Below are 14,760 nucleotides of genomic sequence, written 5' to 3'. Positions count from 1 at the left end.
TATTTTTCCATCTAATATGTGATTAGGAAAAACAGGCCACAATTGCTTCGCCTGGATATTGTTCGACGCTAAACAACATCCATGCAAACATATTCTTAAGAATCATTTCCCTGCTCCCTGTCATGAATGTAGCAAATTCCAACAAAATACACCACGCACGAAGAACCAAAAATATTCAGCAAGACATACAAGTTGCTTGAACTAAAATACCAATTCCCGTGAAATGTACTGGGAAGAATATAAGCTCAACCCACATGAAACCGGGAAAAAAAAAACAGAAAGGAAAGGCATCCCATCCACATAACCGAGTGAGAATCAAATCTATTATAGACAACGAAATCCATCGAGGAAATTATGATACCAACTAAAAAAGACAATCCGAATCAGGCCAACAAAACAGCAAGGCACAATAATCTGAACATAATTCAGTCAGTAAAATAAAACACATTGTTCACGACTCTAATTCACTTAGTAATGCATTGTTCACTTGATAATTCTTCATTCAAAAGTTCGAACCATGTGCTTTCAGCTTCCCGCATCCACGTCCATGGTCAAGGCCAATATCATCACATCACCTGCCAAGAAATTTGCAATTACCAAGTCAGTAATATATGTTTCACGTATCAGTAACTAAGAATAAATTAGCAGACAAGAATGAGACCGTGATAAACTCTTGCTTCTGCTTCTGCTTCTGCTGGGGCTCCTGCTAACACTTGGCTTTTTTGGGCTTTTGCTACTGCGCTTCTGATGCTGCGGAACATCAATATTAACCTAAAAAATGATATAATTTGCATGGCAGGCAGAACCTAAATACAATTTGAGGATCTTCAAGGGCATCAACTCATTTCATGAGTGATTGTGAAGCCAAGCTGCTGCATATACCATGGGCGAAGGGGTTTACTGTCAAACACATTTTCTTTTTTCTAGCTTGACTCGGCTTCACATACTTGACTCAGCAGCTAAAGGTGAATTTTTTCAGCCCAGGACCTAAGTTTTTGCAGTTTCTAAAACCATGGACCGGTCATTAACCAGCAAGGAGAACTAGTCCATCCAAGTGGCTGGTGGACAGCCTACTTTTATTATATTACTCGTAACGTAGGGTCCACTTCAGTTATACTGCCTGGGAACTTCTTCTTAAAAGTCATTTAATTCCATGGTCAAGTCAACTAGGAAAAACTACTGGCCTAGGATGATCCAATATGAAACAGGTTTCATTATATCTGACAAAACCTCATGAGAAATAACTTACAGATGAAAGTGGAGATCTTGATCTTGAACGGGATCTGCAAAAGTTCCAGAAACAACCCAGATTTAAAATCCACACGTTCCTTTTAACAACTCTCATCCAAGAGCCTTGATGCCTCTTCCACGTCAGAGTTACCACATTCATAAAGGATCATATGAAAAGCCATGAACTTTAGTAATTCAAGTGAAAACAAAAGGGAAAAACAAATCAGGCACCATTTCATAAAAATCAGACCTAAATAAAATACCTAATAAAAAAATATACATTAATAAAATAATCATAATGTGATTGAAGCCACCATCCAACAGGACAGAAGCATGCTTCCCTGCCGTACAGGAAATCCACAATGAGTTCAGCCAGCAGGTCCTAATAGCTTGGCAATAGTTGAAGTAGAAAAAGATAATGACAATTTCTACCGCTCAATGCTGACCAGACTTCCAGATCCACTGGCAGTTAGTTCACTGAAATCCAGCCTTAATATTGCAATGCATAATCTCCTCTGTTCCCAATCTAGCACCCATATACATTATGATACTATATATATCAGAACAGTGACACTATGAAGGTTTCCAAAGCTGCCATCTGAAAAACAGCATACCTCTACAACCAAAAAAAGAAGATGCAGGAACTGAACCATATCCCATCAAGATCCTAATATCCAATCCCCATGTCACTGCAATATATCAAACAAGGCAGTTTTCATCCAGTAAAAAGAAATAAAATGAAGATGGTTTGAAAATCCAAATTGTTTCTCCAATTACCCCATCCACTGAATGAAACATATCATGCAAGTGAAGAGGTTCCAGATGACTATATTGCAGGAAGAAGATGACTCCCAGGACATTAATTTTTATGGTTAAAAACAAATTTAGGAATCCCCTCTCAAATGCATTTTGACAACTAAGACCTAAAATTCAACCTGTACAAAAAACCTACAGATAAAAATGATCATAGCATTAGTAATTGTGAACTGGTAACTGCAAAGCACAATTTTTTTTATGCTGGTGGTAAATAAAATGTGAAAGCAGTCAGATATTTGACATTAAAAAGCAAAGCAAAAAACATGGCAAGGTCAGGTGACCAGACCAACTGAATAAGTACAATATTTGCAGACACTTGGTACATCATAGAGCAATTTAACACATACATGGCATAACTTCATCTCATATCAGAAGCTTTCAAAGAAAGGAAGAATAACACGCATCTTCATGTGTATTAATATCCCCCTCTCCCTCACATATACCAAAAATAAAATGCACATTAACAGAAAAGTAAGAATCGAAACACAACAATTAAGCAAACAAGTATTAATACCTTGATAGAGAACGTGGCCTTGAGCCAGAGCGAGACCGAGAAACCGACCTAGGATGAGCCCTTGCAGATGACCGACGTGAAGATTTGTTTTTAGGAGACTTGCTGCATAACAATAGCAAGGTTGAGAAACAACTACAGACCACCTAATCACCAAACCAGTATTCAACAATGCAAACAAACCTGCGGCTCCTGCTCCGACTTAAACTGCGACTGCGACTATCACTGCGGCCTCTAGAATGAGGTCGATCACGGCTAGGGCTCCTAGATGAGTCCCTTTTGGAATCATATTCCCTCACCTACAAGTAAAACTTAAGTATGAATAACAGGACAACAAATAGGCATGCACATGTGTGGATAACAGACAAAGGAAGATGAATTTGAAACCTACACGAACATATGCCTGAGAAAATGCATTTCGAAACTCAGAGTCATCGAGCTTCTTAATCTGCAGAAGAAAACAAACCAAGGAATTCAAATTGATGGAAAACATCCAACCTATCAGGAAGTTCCAGGATCATTCATTCTGTCAATGGAAAATAGGAGAGATAACTAACCGCATATTTCATGTCTTCATAGTTTGTGTAATCAACAATTCCCGTGGTGCCTAAAAACAACAACAACATACATAATGTTAAAACAGCCTTACTCACACTTCTCTAAAGTCAAGGCCTATAAACAACAGTTTAAAGCAATTAAAATAATAAACATCAACAAATTTAAGCCAAATATGAAAGCAAATTAATGAGATTGAGATAGGATCATGATACATTACAAGTCAATCTGGTAAAGGAATTACTGAATCCAATTCAATCTAATCCAGCTAATACTTGAAATTCTTGTCTATATCCAAATCCTTGAGAATTTAGATATCCAACAGAATTTTTTGTTTTTCAGTATATTGTCCTTTCAAAAACTTGAAAGAGAAAACTACAAGTATAGCATGCACTCACGTAGTTTTGACAAAACATGTGGAAATAAAAAAAAATGATACTGTAAAAACTGAAAGTATAAACTACCCATATTTCATATGGGTGTATCAGATCAGATTACTACAAACAAATACTAGAATTCTGAACAAATGGGTTGCTGGTTTCAAATTAGAATGGACTGATAGATTAAGAGTGTTTGCTTACATGGTTTGCACCACATGGACAAACATGGCCTAAAACTTCTCTAAAGTAAATAGCCAACCAATTAATTTGAAAACATACTGTATTTATATAATTTGGTCCAGTGACGGCCATAGCATTAATAATTTCAACGAACAGAACCAAACAGACAGCCCACAGGAAACTATTTTAGATGTCTTAATCCTCAAGACACTCAAGTCCATTTTTGCAAAACTGAGCATAAATTAAAAAGGGAGCAAGCAAGAAAGAAAACAAATTACGCAAAATCTGTATTGAGTAGAGAAACCATAGAACAGACGCTAGCTCAACAAGATCCATTCCAAGCAAATTAAAACAAGACTATCATCAAAAACTGGCAGCATGTTGGTACCACAGATACAAGTCAAGACTCGAGTGTCTTTAAGTATCTTACCACTACCATCACGGAACACTTGGGAGAAACAGACATCTCCTGCTCGGCGCATATGATCCTAAACATGAAATGAGACATCATAGTTAACCCCATGTAGGAAACAACCGTGGGAAATGACACCGCCTTAAATTCAGCACATATGCAGATGGAAAGGGAAGTAGGTGTGAACATGGAAAAGTACCCAAAAATGTTGATTTAGAAAGAAATAAGGAATTTGGACCCACCTTAAGGTCTTGCCATGAAGCAGAAGAAGGTAACCCAGTGACCACAACTGCATGATGAAGCAAATATCATATTGAAGATGTGATGCGCTAACTAGTTAATTCACTTTTGTTATAGCATCTAGCATGGTAAAAAATGTGATAGATGTACTACACACCACGATATTCAGAGCGCCTGGATGCTCCACCACGTCCACGACCACCACTATAACTACTATGACGATCTGAGGATGAATGTCCACGCCCACCATGTGCAAGTTCCACCTATATGGATACAAGTGTAAACATGAGATCCAAAATGAATCTCAACTCACAACTAACAACCAGTCAGCAGTTACAATTAACAAGAAATAGTTAAATAACTAACCCTTAAACGATGCCCATCAAAATCATAGCCATCACGACCGCGAATTGCATCCTCAGCATCTCGAGCCTCTTCAAACTGTGTAAAAATTTAAAAGAAAGTTGAAACACCACATGAGAATGAAAAGTGAGTATAAAGCACATTCCCAAAACTCACCTCAACAAAGGCATAACCAGGGGGTCTTGGTGGGATTTTCAAATCAATGTGTGCAACAGGTCCATACTGCATTGAAAGGAAAACCATTGTAAGATTCCAAAGACAGAATAAATAAAAAGTACAGGCTTCTCAACCATCACTCATAACAATTTTTATCACAACTCATCACCATCTTCCCCAACTGAAATTAAGCCTTCTAGGGAAGTCAAGAATTTAAATCCATGACGAATTAATATCATGCATCGACCATCTCTATTTTTTGTTACTCCTATTATCATCTTGTCAACAGTTGCACAGTCAAGAGTGCTACAAATTTCTCCCTGCATATCAACTTGACAAATGAAAATTTCAACTTCCTAGAAGGGAAAACTATTTTTGCTTTTTATCGGTTACGTTCACCTTCAATGATAACTTGATAGTTCCATTCAAGTACGTAAATAACTTGAATTTTGGGAATAATAAGATAAGATCGCCAATATAAAACCAAATGTAGAAGAAACTGCTCTAATCTCAGTAGACATAAATGCTGCAGAGCGAGAATCTGACATAATTGTCCAAGATAAAAAACAAAACCCTAACCAAAACGAAGTTCGCCAATTCCAAGCATTGAGATTCAGAAGCGAAGAAATACATTCGAACTTCCAAGCAACAAGGAGGAGGAGGTTTGAATATTACCTTGTAGAATAAATCTTCGACTTCTTTTTCGCGAATATCGCCAGGCAGATTCCCAACATACAGAGTCCTGCTCGCTCGGCTGCTCATTTTTTTCCCTGAAATCGTCAATCAATCGTAATTGTGAGATCGAAGAAACTCGTGATATTTCTGAAAGCTTGACAAGCCAACAAGTTTTTATCAAGAAAAAACTTAGTTTTTAAGAAAAAGTTGCAGAGTTCTTACCTTCCGATTAATTTGAGGATCAGGGCAACGACTTGGAAGACTAGGGTTTTGAGAGATAGGGTAAAGCTAGGAAGTGGGTGTAAAATACATACGGAGTGTTGTTTGTTACGGTAGTAATGATTGTGTGATACGCAGACACGCTTTCATCTTGTGCGCTACTGGCCTTTATTTCAATCGTCTGGTGGAAGTACTGTCGACGTATCATTGTCGTCGTTTAAGGACCCTTGTTTGCACTTTTTTTCTCAAATATATATTTTTCGAACCAACAAAATTAAAAAGAAAAATCTCAAATTAACATAATTGGACATCTATTACCTAGAGATATTAGTATCGTAGGTAATCCGCGCTATATATCGTAGGTAAGATATTTATTTTACAAAAAATAAAATATATGAAGGTTTTTTTTTGTTATGCATTTATATAAATTAAAAAATATATAAATATAAATTAAAAAAATTATACATACATTAATCAAATAAATTAACAATTATGTATGTTAAAAATAAAAAAAAATCATTAGCAATAAAAAAAAAAATAAAAAAAAAATCAAGAGACATATATAAATTAAAATATTTAATCTTACAAAATGTATTTTTTGACTTAGTTGTGTTGAATGATTTTATTTATTAAAATTAAATTTTTATTTAATTAAATAATAATTGAAATAAAAACACATGAAATTAATTAAATAAAATATAAAAAATATTATGTAAGATCATATATATATATATATATATATATATATATATATAAACAATCGTATTAAGCTTGGCAAGTCAAGCTGGCTAACCCATTTATTATCAAGGGATCACACGCTTGGACGGTTGGGCCTTAAAGTTTTTGTTATTGTAGATGAGACAGATTATATGTCATTTGGTATTTTAAAAGAATTTAAAATTTTTTATTTATTTTATTTTAAATTAATATATATTTTTTATTTTTTTTAGATTATTTTAATGCGTTGATATTAAAAATTAATTTTTAACAAATAAAAAAATATATTATTTTAATATATTTTTAAATAAAAAATATTTTAAAAAAATAATAGAATCTCTCACTCTCTCTCGTATCATTCAATTGCAGCAGCACAGTATGAACAATATTGAGGCAGCTCCCTTCTCACCCTCTACTGGACTTGAGTTCCTTCTGAAGCTCGACAATTTCTGGGATGTTTTCATGTTTTGGACACCCTTAAGAAGTTTGATTTGGGTTTACTATCTAGGCTACATAACCACCTACAGGATGCAGCCTTGATTTGCTACGAGCTGCTAAAACACATGCTGCGTTTTAAATCCTTGCACTCATACTGGATACACTCGAGATTTCATTTGAAGAGATTGTTTGGAAATATATCTTACGGATAGAAAGAATAGATGTATAATATAAAGAAATCCTCAAAGAGCATAGTATGATAATAAAGGATTTGAGTTCTACATAACAGGTCTTGAATTCGAGTCAAAACGGGTATTTTTTATAAGAGCTTAGGATAGCTGGGGTTTTACTCGCTCATCTAAGCCCACAAAATATACTTTATGAGGAGGTGGGGTTTTCTCAAATCCAAAAAAATAAAAAAAAGGTATAATATAAAGAAGAAGATAAAAAGTAGTTTCATATTCTTCTGCTTCTGTATTTGGGTGGAAATAAGGTTAACTTCAGTGACATTCTGTCCTGAGTGCTTTATGCTGTATTTCTGTGTGCATTTTGCTGCCAACAACTTCTGCACTGATAATTACTATAATGTATTATCAATAACATATGAAGGTTTTGTTACCTTTCATTTACACTGTATCCTCTCTAGTTTTCGATGTTCTTCAATGCTTCTCACTGGTGGGACAAATCTTCAACATGCAACTGTTATTTTCAAAAACATTGCCGCAGTTCTAGACCAAAATTGGGAAGCTCTGTTCTGTTCTCTCCTTGGCTGGAATTAAATTCCCTCACAAGCTTGATGCTTTATGGAGGTGTCATAATCTAATTTTGATCTTATTTTTTTAGTTTAATTTTTAAGGGGGGTTTAAATTAAAAATTAAAATATCATGGGCTGATTTTAATTGAGTGTGAGATTTGTTAATTTACAGAAATTAGGGATGTAGTGTACTAATAAAAAAAATTCAACTAGGATGTTAAAAAAACAAAGTAACTAAAAATATATATAAAAAAAATTAACTGAAAAAACTAAACTAAACAGAAAAATCATAAAAACCGATTAAAAATGTAAAAAATATTTCGGTTTAGTTTTGATTTCAAGATCTAAAATCAACTAACCGAACCTAAACCAAATTAGAACAACAAAAACCTGACTATATAACAAAATATGTGCTTTAAAAAGTTAAAAAAACCGAAACCCTAACTATATAACCCTCACTCAACCAGTCACTCCCTCCCTCTCACTCAGTCACCCTCCTCCTTCCCTCTCGAGGATGACTTTCATTCTTCACCTTGCTTTTTGTTCCTCTTCGAATAGGTGACTCAACCTTTCTCTTATCAATGAGGTGCTTCATCAACAATAGACCCAACCATCCTCTTCATCTCAGGCTCTCTCTCATATTCTTTCCTCTATAAAATCAGTATAATTTGTTAAGGTGATAATAATTATCTTTTCAAGTTTGTTTATTTTATTAGTTGTAGAAGGCTAGATTTATCTTTGATTTATATCTTGAAAAGAAAAATAATATAATTTGCTTTTAAATGAATTGTTTCACTTGAATTTTAAGTATTTATCAGTATTAAAAAATATGTGGAGGTCTAGGCGAATTATTGGATTCACAATAAAAGATATTTTTTTTACGAGTCACATATATCTGACTCTCTGATAAGTAAAAATATATTTTACTTTAAAAGTTCAGAGATATTTTATAATAAAAATATTTAATTAATATATAAACATTTTCCCCTTTCATGAAATAAGGGGTTTCAAAAGCTATAAAAGAAATTAATACAATCTTTATGAGGCAAGTTTAATTTCTCTCTATTACTAATGATATACATCTATTTCTAGGATTTTCTTTTAAAAATGAACTAATTTTTTTTCTTATATGATATTTAATTTAAATTGGAGAGTCCCCAAAGGAAAAGGCTTTTTGCAAGCATTCAAAATAATTCATCGGTCATTTTGCTAAGAAAATATGGATTAAATTGTTAAAATAGAAGATTAATAATCTTACCGTCCTTGACCTGCCTTTAAGCTCATGAGATAAAATCAAACTTCCATCACTCTCTCATCTCTTCACTATATATATATATAAAGCAACCATTATCACTGTTAGACTTCACCCTAGATCCATCCTCAAGAATCCTAAAAAATTTGTTTTGAGGAAAGAGAAGTTGTTGGTCCAACCCTTCTAATTTCAAGGCTGCAAGCCTCTCATATTTTGCTCACTTGCTTAATAAAATGTTTATTTTTATGTTTTAAATGCGATTCTAAAAAAAATTAAATTAATTTTATTTTTAAAAATTAATATATATATATTTATTTGATAATTTTGATGTGCTAATATCAAAAATAATTTTTAAAATTAAAAAAAAATATTATTTTAATATATTTTTAAATAAAAATTTTAAAAAAATAATTACTACCATAACTTTTAAATACTGGTTTTTTACAAGGGAGGGTAGATCATGGACTGTATTTGTGGATGAAAAAAGAAACCACCATGACAGTTATAAAGTTTTTTTTTTTTTTTTTGGCAAAGAATGATTTTGTATTTGAAAGTCTTGAACTGTGAACGCCTTTCATTTTGTCTCTTTGATTTGATAAAAATCACACTTTTTTTTTTAAAAAAAAAATTAAAATATACTTTAAAAAGTAATCAATATTATATTCTCAAATAGTCCCTGAACACTAGTTTTACAAGGAAAGGCAGATAGTGGACTGTATTTATGGATGAAAAAGGAACCACCTTGACAGGTATAAAGTTTTTTTTTATTTTTTTTGCAAAGAATGGTCGGGAAGTCTTGAACTGTGATTCCCTTTCATTTTATTCTATTTGGTTTGATAAAAATCACATTCTTTTTCTTTAACATCCTTTGCATCCTCTTTTGTGGTTGAGGTTTTTTTTCTTCTCTCAAGAGTCCTGATCTGATACCATTCTTTCTTTTTATATATTTATATGGATGTCCGGGTCAGTTTGCGCGCACCACGAACTAATCCCACGATCCACTGAACATCCTGCAAACCCAGTGGAACATGTAAGGCACCACGGGATGACAAACATGCACAATAAAATTTAAACCCTGATGTGCAGAGAAAGGAAACAAGCCCTTCCACTACTAGATCAAGACCTCAAGTGCATTCTTGTTCATTCTCAAAAGGAGAGTCACATGTTATAGGAAGACCAGGGAGTTCTGTATTTCTTGAGTGGAAGATTTGGGGCAAGTTTCGTTGTGTATACTCATCAGGTGCCCCTGAATTGCTTGCAAGGCATTGCCAAATGTATGTTTGCATAATCTAAAGCCTGCTAAGAAGTTTTCTTTGTGTATGCTGTCATAATTTTACCTTTGTTGGCATGAGGGAATGCAGTACCTATCAATGCTTAGAGACAAAAGTATTTTAGTTAAATATTCACTGATGTAAGAAATATTATTAACATATTATAAAAAAAATAACATAATAAACCCTCAACAATTTAAAATAAAACCAATAATATAACCTATCTCATATAAAATGCTTTAAGAACAATAATATCTTCTTTTAATATAAATAATCTTGTACCATATAATTTATATTAATTGGTTCTAAGGGGGCCTTTTTTTTTGTTCTCCCTTTTTTTTTGTCTTTTGTTTTTTTCAGGGCGTCTAGGTTAAAGAAAAAGTATGGGAACTTTCTTCTTCCATCCTTGGAAAATGAGAGCGCAACACCAATTACAACTTTCTTTGAGTGAGAGAACAAAAACCATTCACCTGTTATAACTTGAACAAAACAAAAAAATAAAATGTGTGGTGCCACTGCGCCACAAAACTAACAAAAATTCTCCAAATTAGCATCCTCTCATTCAGGCACCTTTGAGTTAGGAACACCCCCCCTCTCATAATCACCACCAAGTGACATCAAATGTTTACTGCCGATCACTCAATCTGCTGACTTGACTAGTCGCTATCTCCCTCGTCATCTCCAGCATCTTCCTCATTGTTCTGATTCGTTTCCTGCCTTTGCTCACTTGCAGTTCCTGTATAAATGAACATTAAGATGTGAATCTAATAATCCAGTGTTTTCAAAAAGGGGATTACTGGAGTAAGGAACGGCAAAGTTTTCACAACAGAGGACATTTGGGACATTTGGGTGTGTTTGAGAATATGATAGATGTTGCAGTTCAAAGTATTTTTTGCTTAGAAATGCATTAAAATAATGTTTTTTCATTTAAAAAAAAATATTTTAACATCAGCACATCAAAACGATCCGAAAACATAAAAAAATTAATTTTAAGCAAAAATAAATATTCAATTTTTAGGGGAATGTAGTTTGAACCGCGTTCCCAAACAGGCTGAAAATATAATTCAAAGAAACCAGCGCCCAACAGCCCCTTGGGTCTACCCAGGGATTTGTTCTATTTTAATTGTCTGGTGCATGCGGGATTGACTAAACATGTCTCAGTTCTGGGGATTATACGATGCTAAAAGAGCTCCAGGCACTTTGGTAGCCAAATGCATGCACACAGACACACACAAACACACGGTGGGGACCAAGAACTAGGTGTGAGAAACAACTAAAGATGTAATGTCATGAAAAAGGCAATTACCACACTGTTTGGATCATGCATATTCCATGAAGAAAATCAAGGTCGCAGTCTATACAATAAACATACCATATTCACTGAAGATGACATCACCAGAACATAATCCTTCCTCAATCTTAACAAGTTGAAGAGCCATTCTGGGTCCAATCTCCTGGAGCTTCACAGCGCTTTTTGTAGAAGCTTTATTAACTCTACCAAGATCATTAGCCAAAGTTACTGTTGCCGCTTCATCATCTCCTTCACTTTCTGATCCATAACCAGCCCTTCACAGATCACACAAAAATGAAACAGAATGAAAAGACCACAGCCAATAATAACTACAACATATTATAAAACTGAGTTTCATATCCTATTTTCCATGTTTGTTTCTCTTTTTATTCAATTTGATGATGAGTTTATGGCATGGATAAGCTTAGACTGGGGTAGGCTGGGTCATTATTTAGCACAAATAAAGACTAATGCCATAAGAATGTTTTTCCCTCAAAACCAGTCCTACAGTGGTGGAATAAATTGACATGTTCCATCAACTTAATTCAACCACCACCAAAGGTTTGGTCAGTATATAACCAAACCATTAATTCTTTTCTTTATCCTCTTCTGTAATTTCTAATAGGATGTCATAGCTTTTCAAATCCTTGTGCTTCCATTTAAGACATGCTAGCAATGATAACATAAACTACTACTAAAGAAAGGAAGCATGTAACTAGCTATCCTATAATGCACATTGTCTTCATTATTTAGCGAACTTTCTTAGCAGATTCAAATGTCAACTCCAGGTAAGTTCTCTATAAATATCATAATTGACCTAGAATTGGAAACCAGAAAGCCACACGGAATACTGAAATTGATGAATGAAATAAAATGTAATTACTGTATCCTAACTATGAAAGTCCACACATGATCATAGCAACGAATAAATTTGCTTTGCAGATTCAAAACATGACAAATTAATGGAACAAACTCTTATTTTCTATTTCACATGTTGAGTTATTATGTTTGATGTCAAAAATAAAAACATATATAAGTAAAGATTCTTACTTAGTGACAAAGTCGCTCACATCTTGGAGATTTCTAAGATCAGGAACTTGGCGGTTCTGCACGAACTTTCTGAGTCTACGGGAGACACCTACAGGCTGGAGTTTGATGGAATAATGCCGGAAATCAACAAGTTTTGTGTCTTTGTTGTAATTAAGTAACACGATTCTCTGGCAAGAAGAAAGTTTGACCTGAAACATCCCACAAGAGTGTATTAGGAGAAACTGTCTTGGCTGATTCTAAAATTTAAATAGAATTGCTTAAGCACTTACAGTATTAATATCAATGGCTGGAAAGATATTCTGAAACATTACAGTTGTGAGTTTCAAATGTTGTTCTTCAGACCCAAAACCAGAAAGAACAATCTGTCAAAACTACATAAATCAGTATTTGAAGGTACAAGTCAAAGAGGTGTAAATTGAGAATTCAACCACCCATTTGAAACAAGTCCATAATATTTTTTAGACTCAAGTGTGAAAAAGTGGACACAGGGGGGGCTGCAGCCACAATCATTGAGTTGCAACAATGAGACTTGCTGCATTGAAATCTTACCAGTATCTCATTTAGTTAAGATTCAAACCAGTAATATTTTATAGAAATGAAGAATGGAACAGCATAAAGAATCTAGAAGAAAAATCAAGCAGATGGCCTTCAATTTTCATTAGGAGTCATGTAGCAAACATCTGTCAACAGATAACAGTGCCCTGAAAACCCCACACTCTAGGACGCAATTCTTAAGGCTTGATTGAAACTCAACACACCTGGCTACCAGCCGTGCAAAATGCTGGTGATATCCAGTAAACAAGACATGAATCAAAATAAACAATCAGTTCCAAAAGTGAAATGAATGACAGCCTCCATGTGTCTTGAGAGAGAGAAATTACCAAAGGGGCATTTTTGAAAAGATCCTGCGGACATCTAGGGCGCAATTGAGATTGAGCAACATCAGCTGCCAATGAATACTCATGTATCTTAAACGTAAGAGTTGGGCCCTGTGGGGTCCTTGCAACCCTCAGATATGGTGCAGTTTCAGTTTTTGACAATATAAGGAAATGAGAAACACCCATAGGCCCAGCAACATTCAAGAAGTCTTTGAGATTATTCCGTTTCTTCTCCTGAAACCAAAATACAAAATGTTAGAAACAAATCAGTGTATTCAACAATTAAAATAAAACCACGTGAGAATTAAACGCTCTCATATAAGAAAAAAGAAAGTCAAAGAGAAGCTGCTAGGAGAGACCAATTCGGCACTTATTTCTCAATACAAACAATTGATGTACATAGAAAAGGAGCTTGAAGGGGAGAAGAAAAAAAAACTTTCACCTTAAGCTTGAGAGCAGTGTAGGGAAGCATCAACTTCCTCAAGTCCATCTGAAGTTGCCTGAGAGAGCCAGGCAACTTCCCTCTCGCAAAAACAAAGCTCTTAGGTATCTTATCACCAGTGATATGATCCACATTGGCCTGCTTCTTTTTCACTATTGGCTTCACAAACATGTTCCTCTTTTTCTATATTAATTCCAACAACAAAAATAATAACCATGGACCCATTAGGCAAAAGAAGACATGAGCACGGAAAAGAGAAAATTGAAATTCGATTCAGTTTTGAATTCCTCGGTATCATTAACTTACATTTCGTATACGGGCCATTGCTTAATCAGACAATGACAATCTGAATTTCAATCAAAGCTTCAAATCTTCCTAAGGAAGCTACAGCACCTTGAATGAAAGGATAATAGGGTAAGAATAACAATAAAAAAGATAATAGAACGATTATAGCAACAAACCCTGGGTTTTTTTTTTTTTAAAAAAAAAAAAAAACAATAATTCAAATTGAACAAGACAGATTGAGGAGCTATATGAATTTTGGCTAATTTGACTTCAAAATCAGTAAAATTGAAATTCGATGGAGTAATAGGCAACATGTATTTTCTACTCCTAATAGAAACTTGTCTTTCTTACACAAATTCCAAACCCCAAACAGCAAATATTAGCCTGAACAAAAGTAACTGATGAAGAAAGGTTAAGAAGAAGAGAGAGATTAACCTGTTGAAATCTATCTTATATCTCTACTGCTTGGATTTCTACGGACAGTGAGAGAGGGAGAGACTTAGGAAGGAGGACTTCAAGGGAGTAAGAGTGGCGAGACAGACGCTGATGGCGGCAGAGAGCCAAAAATCATTAAACCCACGCTAAAACCCAGTTTGCCTCTTTTTTTATTTTCCTCTTTTTTAAATAACGAGTTGGCTTTTTTAA

General features: G+C 34.3%; 2 protein-coding genes across 9 annotated transcripts; both read right to left on the bottom strand.

Moving 5' to 3' along the window:
* Positions 1-295: 295 nt before the first annotated feature.
* LOC118046794 (serine/arginine-rich-splicing factor SR34) lies at positions 296-5,890 on the bottom strand. Of its 7 annotated transcripts, XR_012169170.1 has the most exons (15): positions 5,741-5,889; positions 5,519-5,614; positions 4,844-4,909; positions 4,691-4,765; positions 4,482-4,587; positions 4,327-4,373; positions 4,103-4,160; positions 3,115-3,164; positions 2,949-3,005; positions 2,741-2,856; positions 2,561-2,662; positions 1,845-1,919; positions 1,250-1,283; positions 662-750; positions 296-575 (listed from the first exon to the last, which is right to left on the bottom strand). XR_012169170.1 is itself a non-coding variant. In XM_073407487.1 (14 exons), the coding sequence occupies exons 2-14, from the start codon at positions 5,603-5,605 to the stop codon at positions 572-574; spliced, it is 912 nt and encodes a 303-aa protein (XP_073263588.1). In that variant the 5' UTR covers positions 5,606-5,614; positions 5,741-5,889; the 3' UTR covers positions 296-571. The 7 variants fall into 7 exon arrangements, 5 of the variants coding, with proteins under 5 accessions (XP_073263588.1, XP_073263589.1, XP_034911720.1 ...); XM_073407487.1 differs by lacking the exon at positions 1,845-1,919 and having other exon boundaries at positions 662-771; XM_073407488.1 differs by lacking the exon at positions 1,845-1,919.
* A 4,474-nt stretch (positions 5,891-10,364) lies between these two features.
* Positions 10,365-14,760, bottom strand: LOC118046793 (peter Pan-like protein). 2 transcript variants are annotated; one of them, XM_035055827.2, is made up of 8 exons: positions 14,551-14,760; positions 14,137-14,223; positions 13,831-14,013; positions 13,392-13,622; positions 12,780-12,872; positions 12,511-12,698; positions 11,542-11,735; positions 10,365-10,905 (listed from the first exon to the last, which is right to left on the bottom strand). In XM_035055827.2, the coding sequence occupies exons 2-8, from the start codon at positions 14,152-14,154 to the stop codon at positions 10,826-10,828; spliced, it is 987 nt and encodes a 328-aa protein (XP_034911718.1). In that variant the 5' UTR covers positions 14,155-14,223; positions 14,551-14,760; the 3' UTR covers positions 10,365-10,825. The 2 variants fall into 2 exon arrangements, with proteins under 2 accessions (XP_034911718.1, XP_034911719.1); XM_035055828.2 differs by having other exon boundaries at positions 14,137-14,214.

The sequence above is a fragment of the Populus alba genome, chromosome 2 (assembly GCF_005239225.2).
Source record: "Populus alba chromosome 2, ASM523922v2, whole genome shotgun sequence".
Classification (NCBI taxonomy): Eukaryota; Viridiplantae; Streptophyta; class Magnoliopsida; order Malpighiales; family Salicaceae; genus Populus; species Populus alba.
This window is presented reverse-complemented; position numbering and strand designations above follow the sequence as displayed.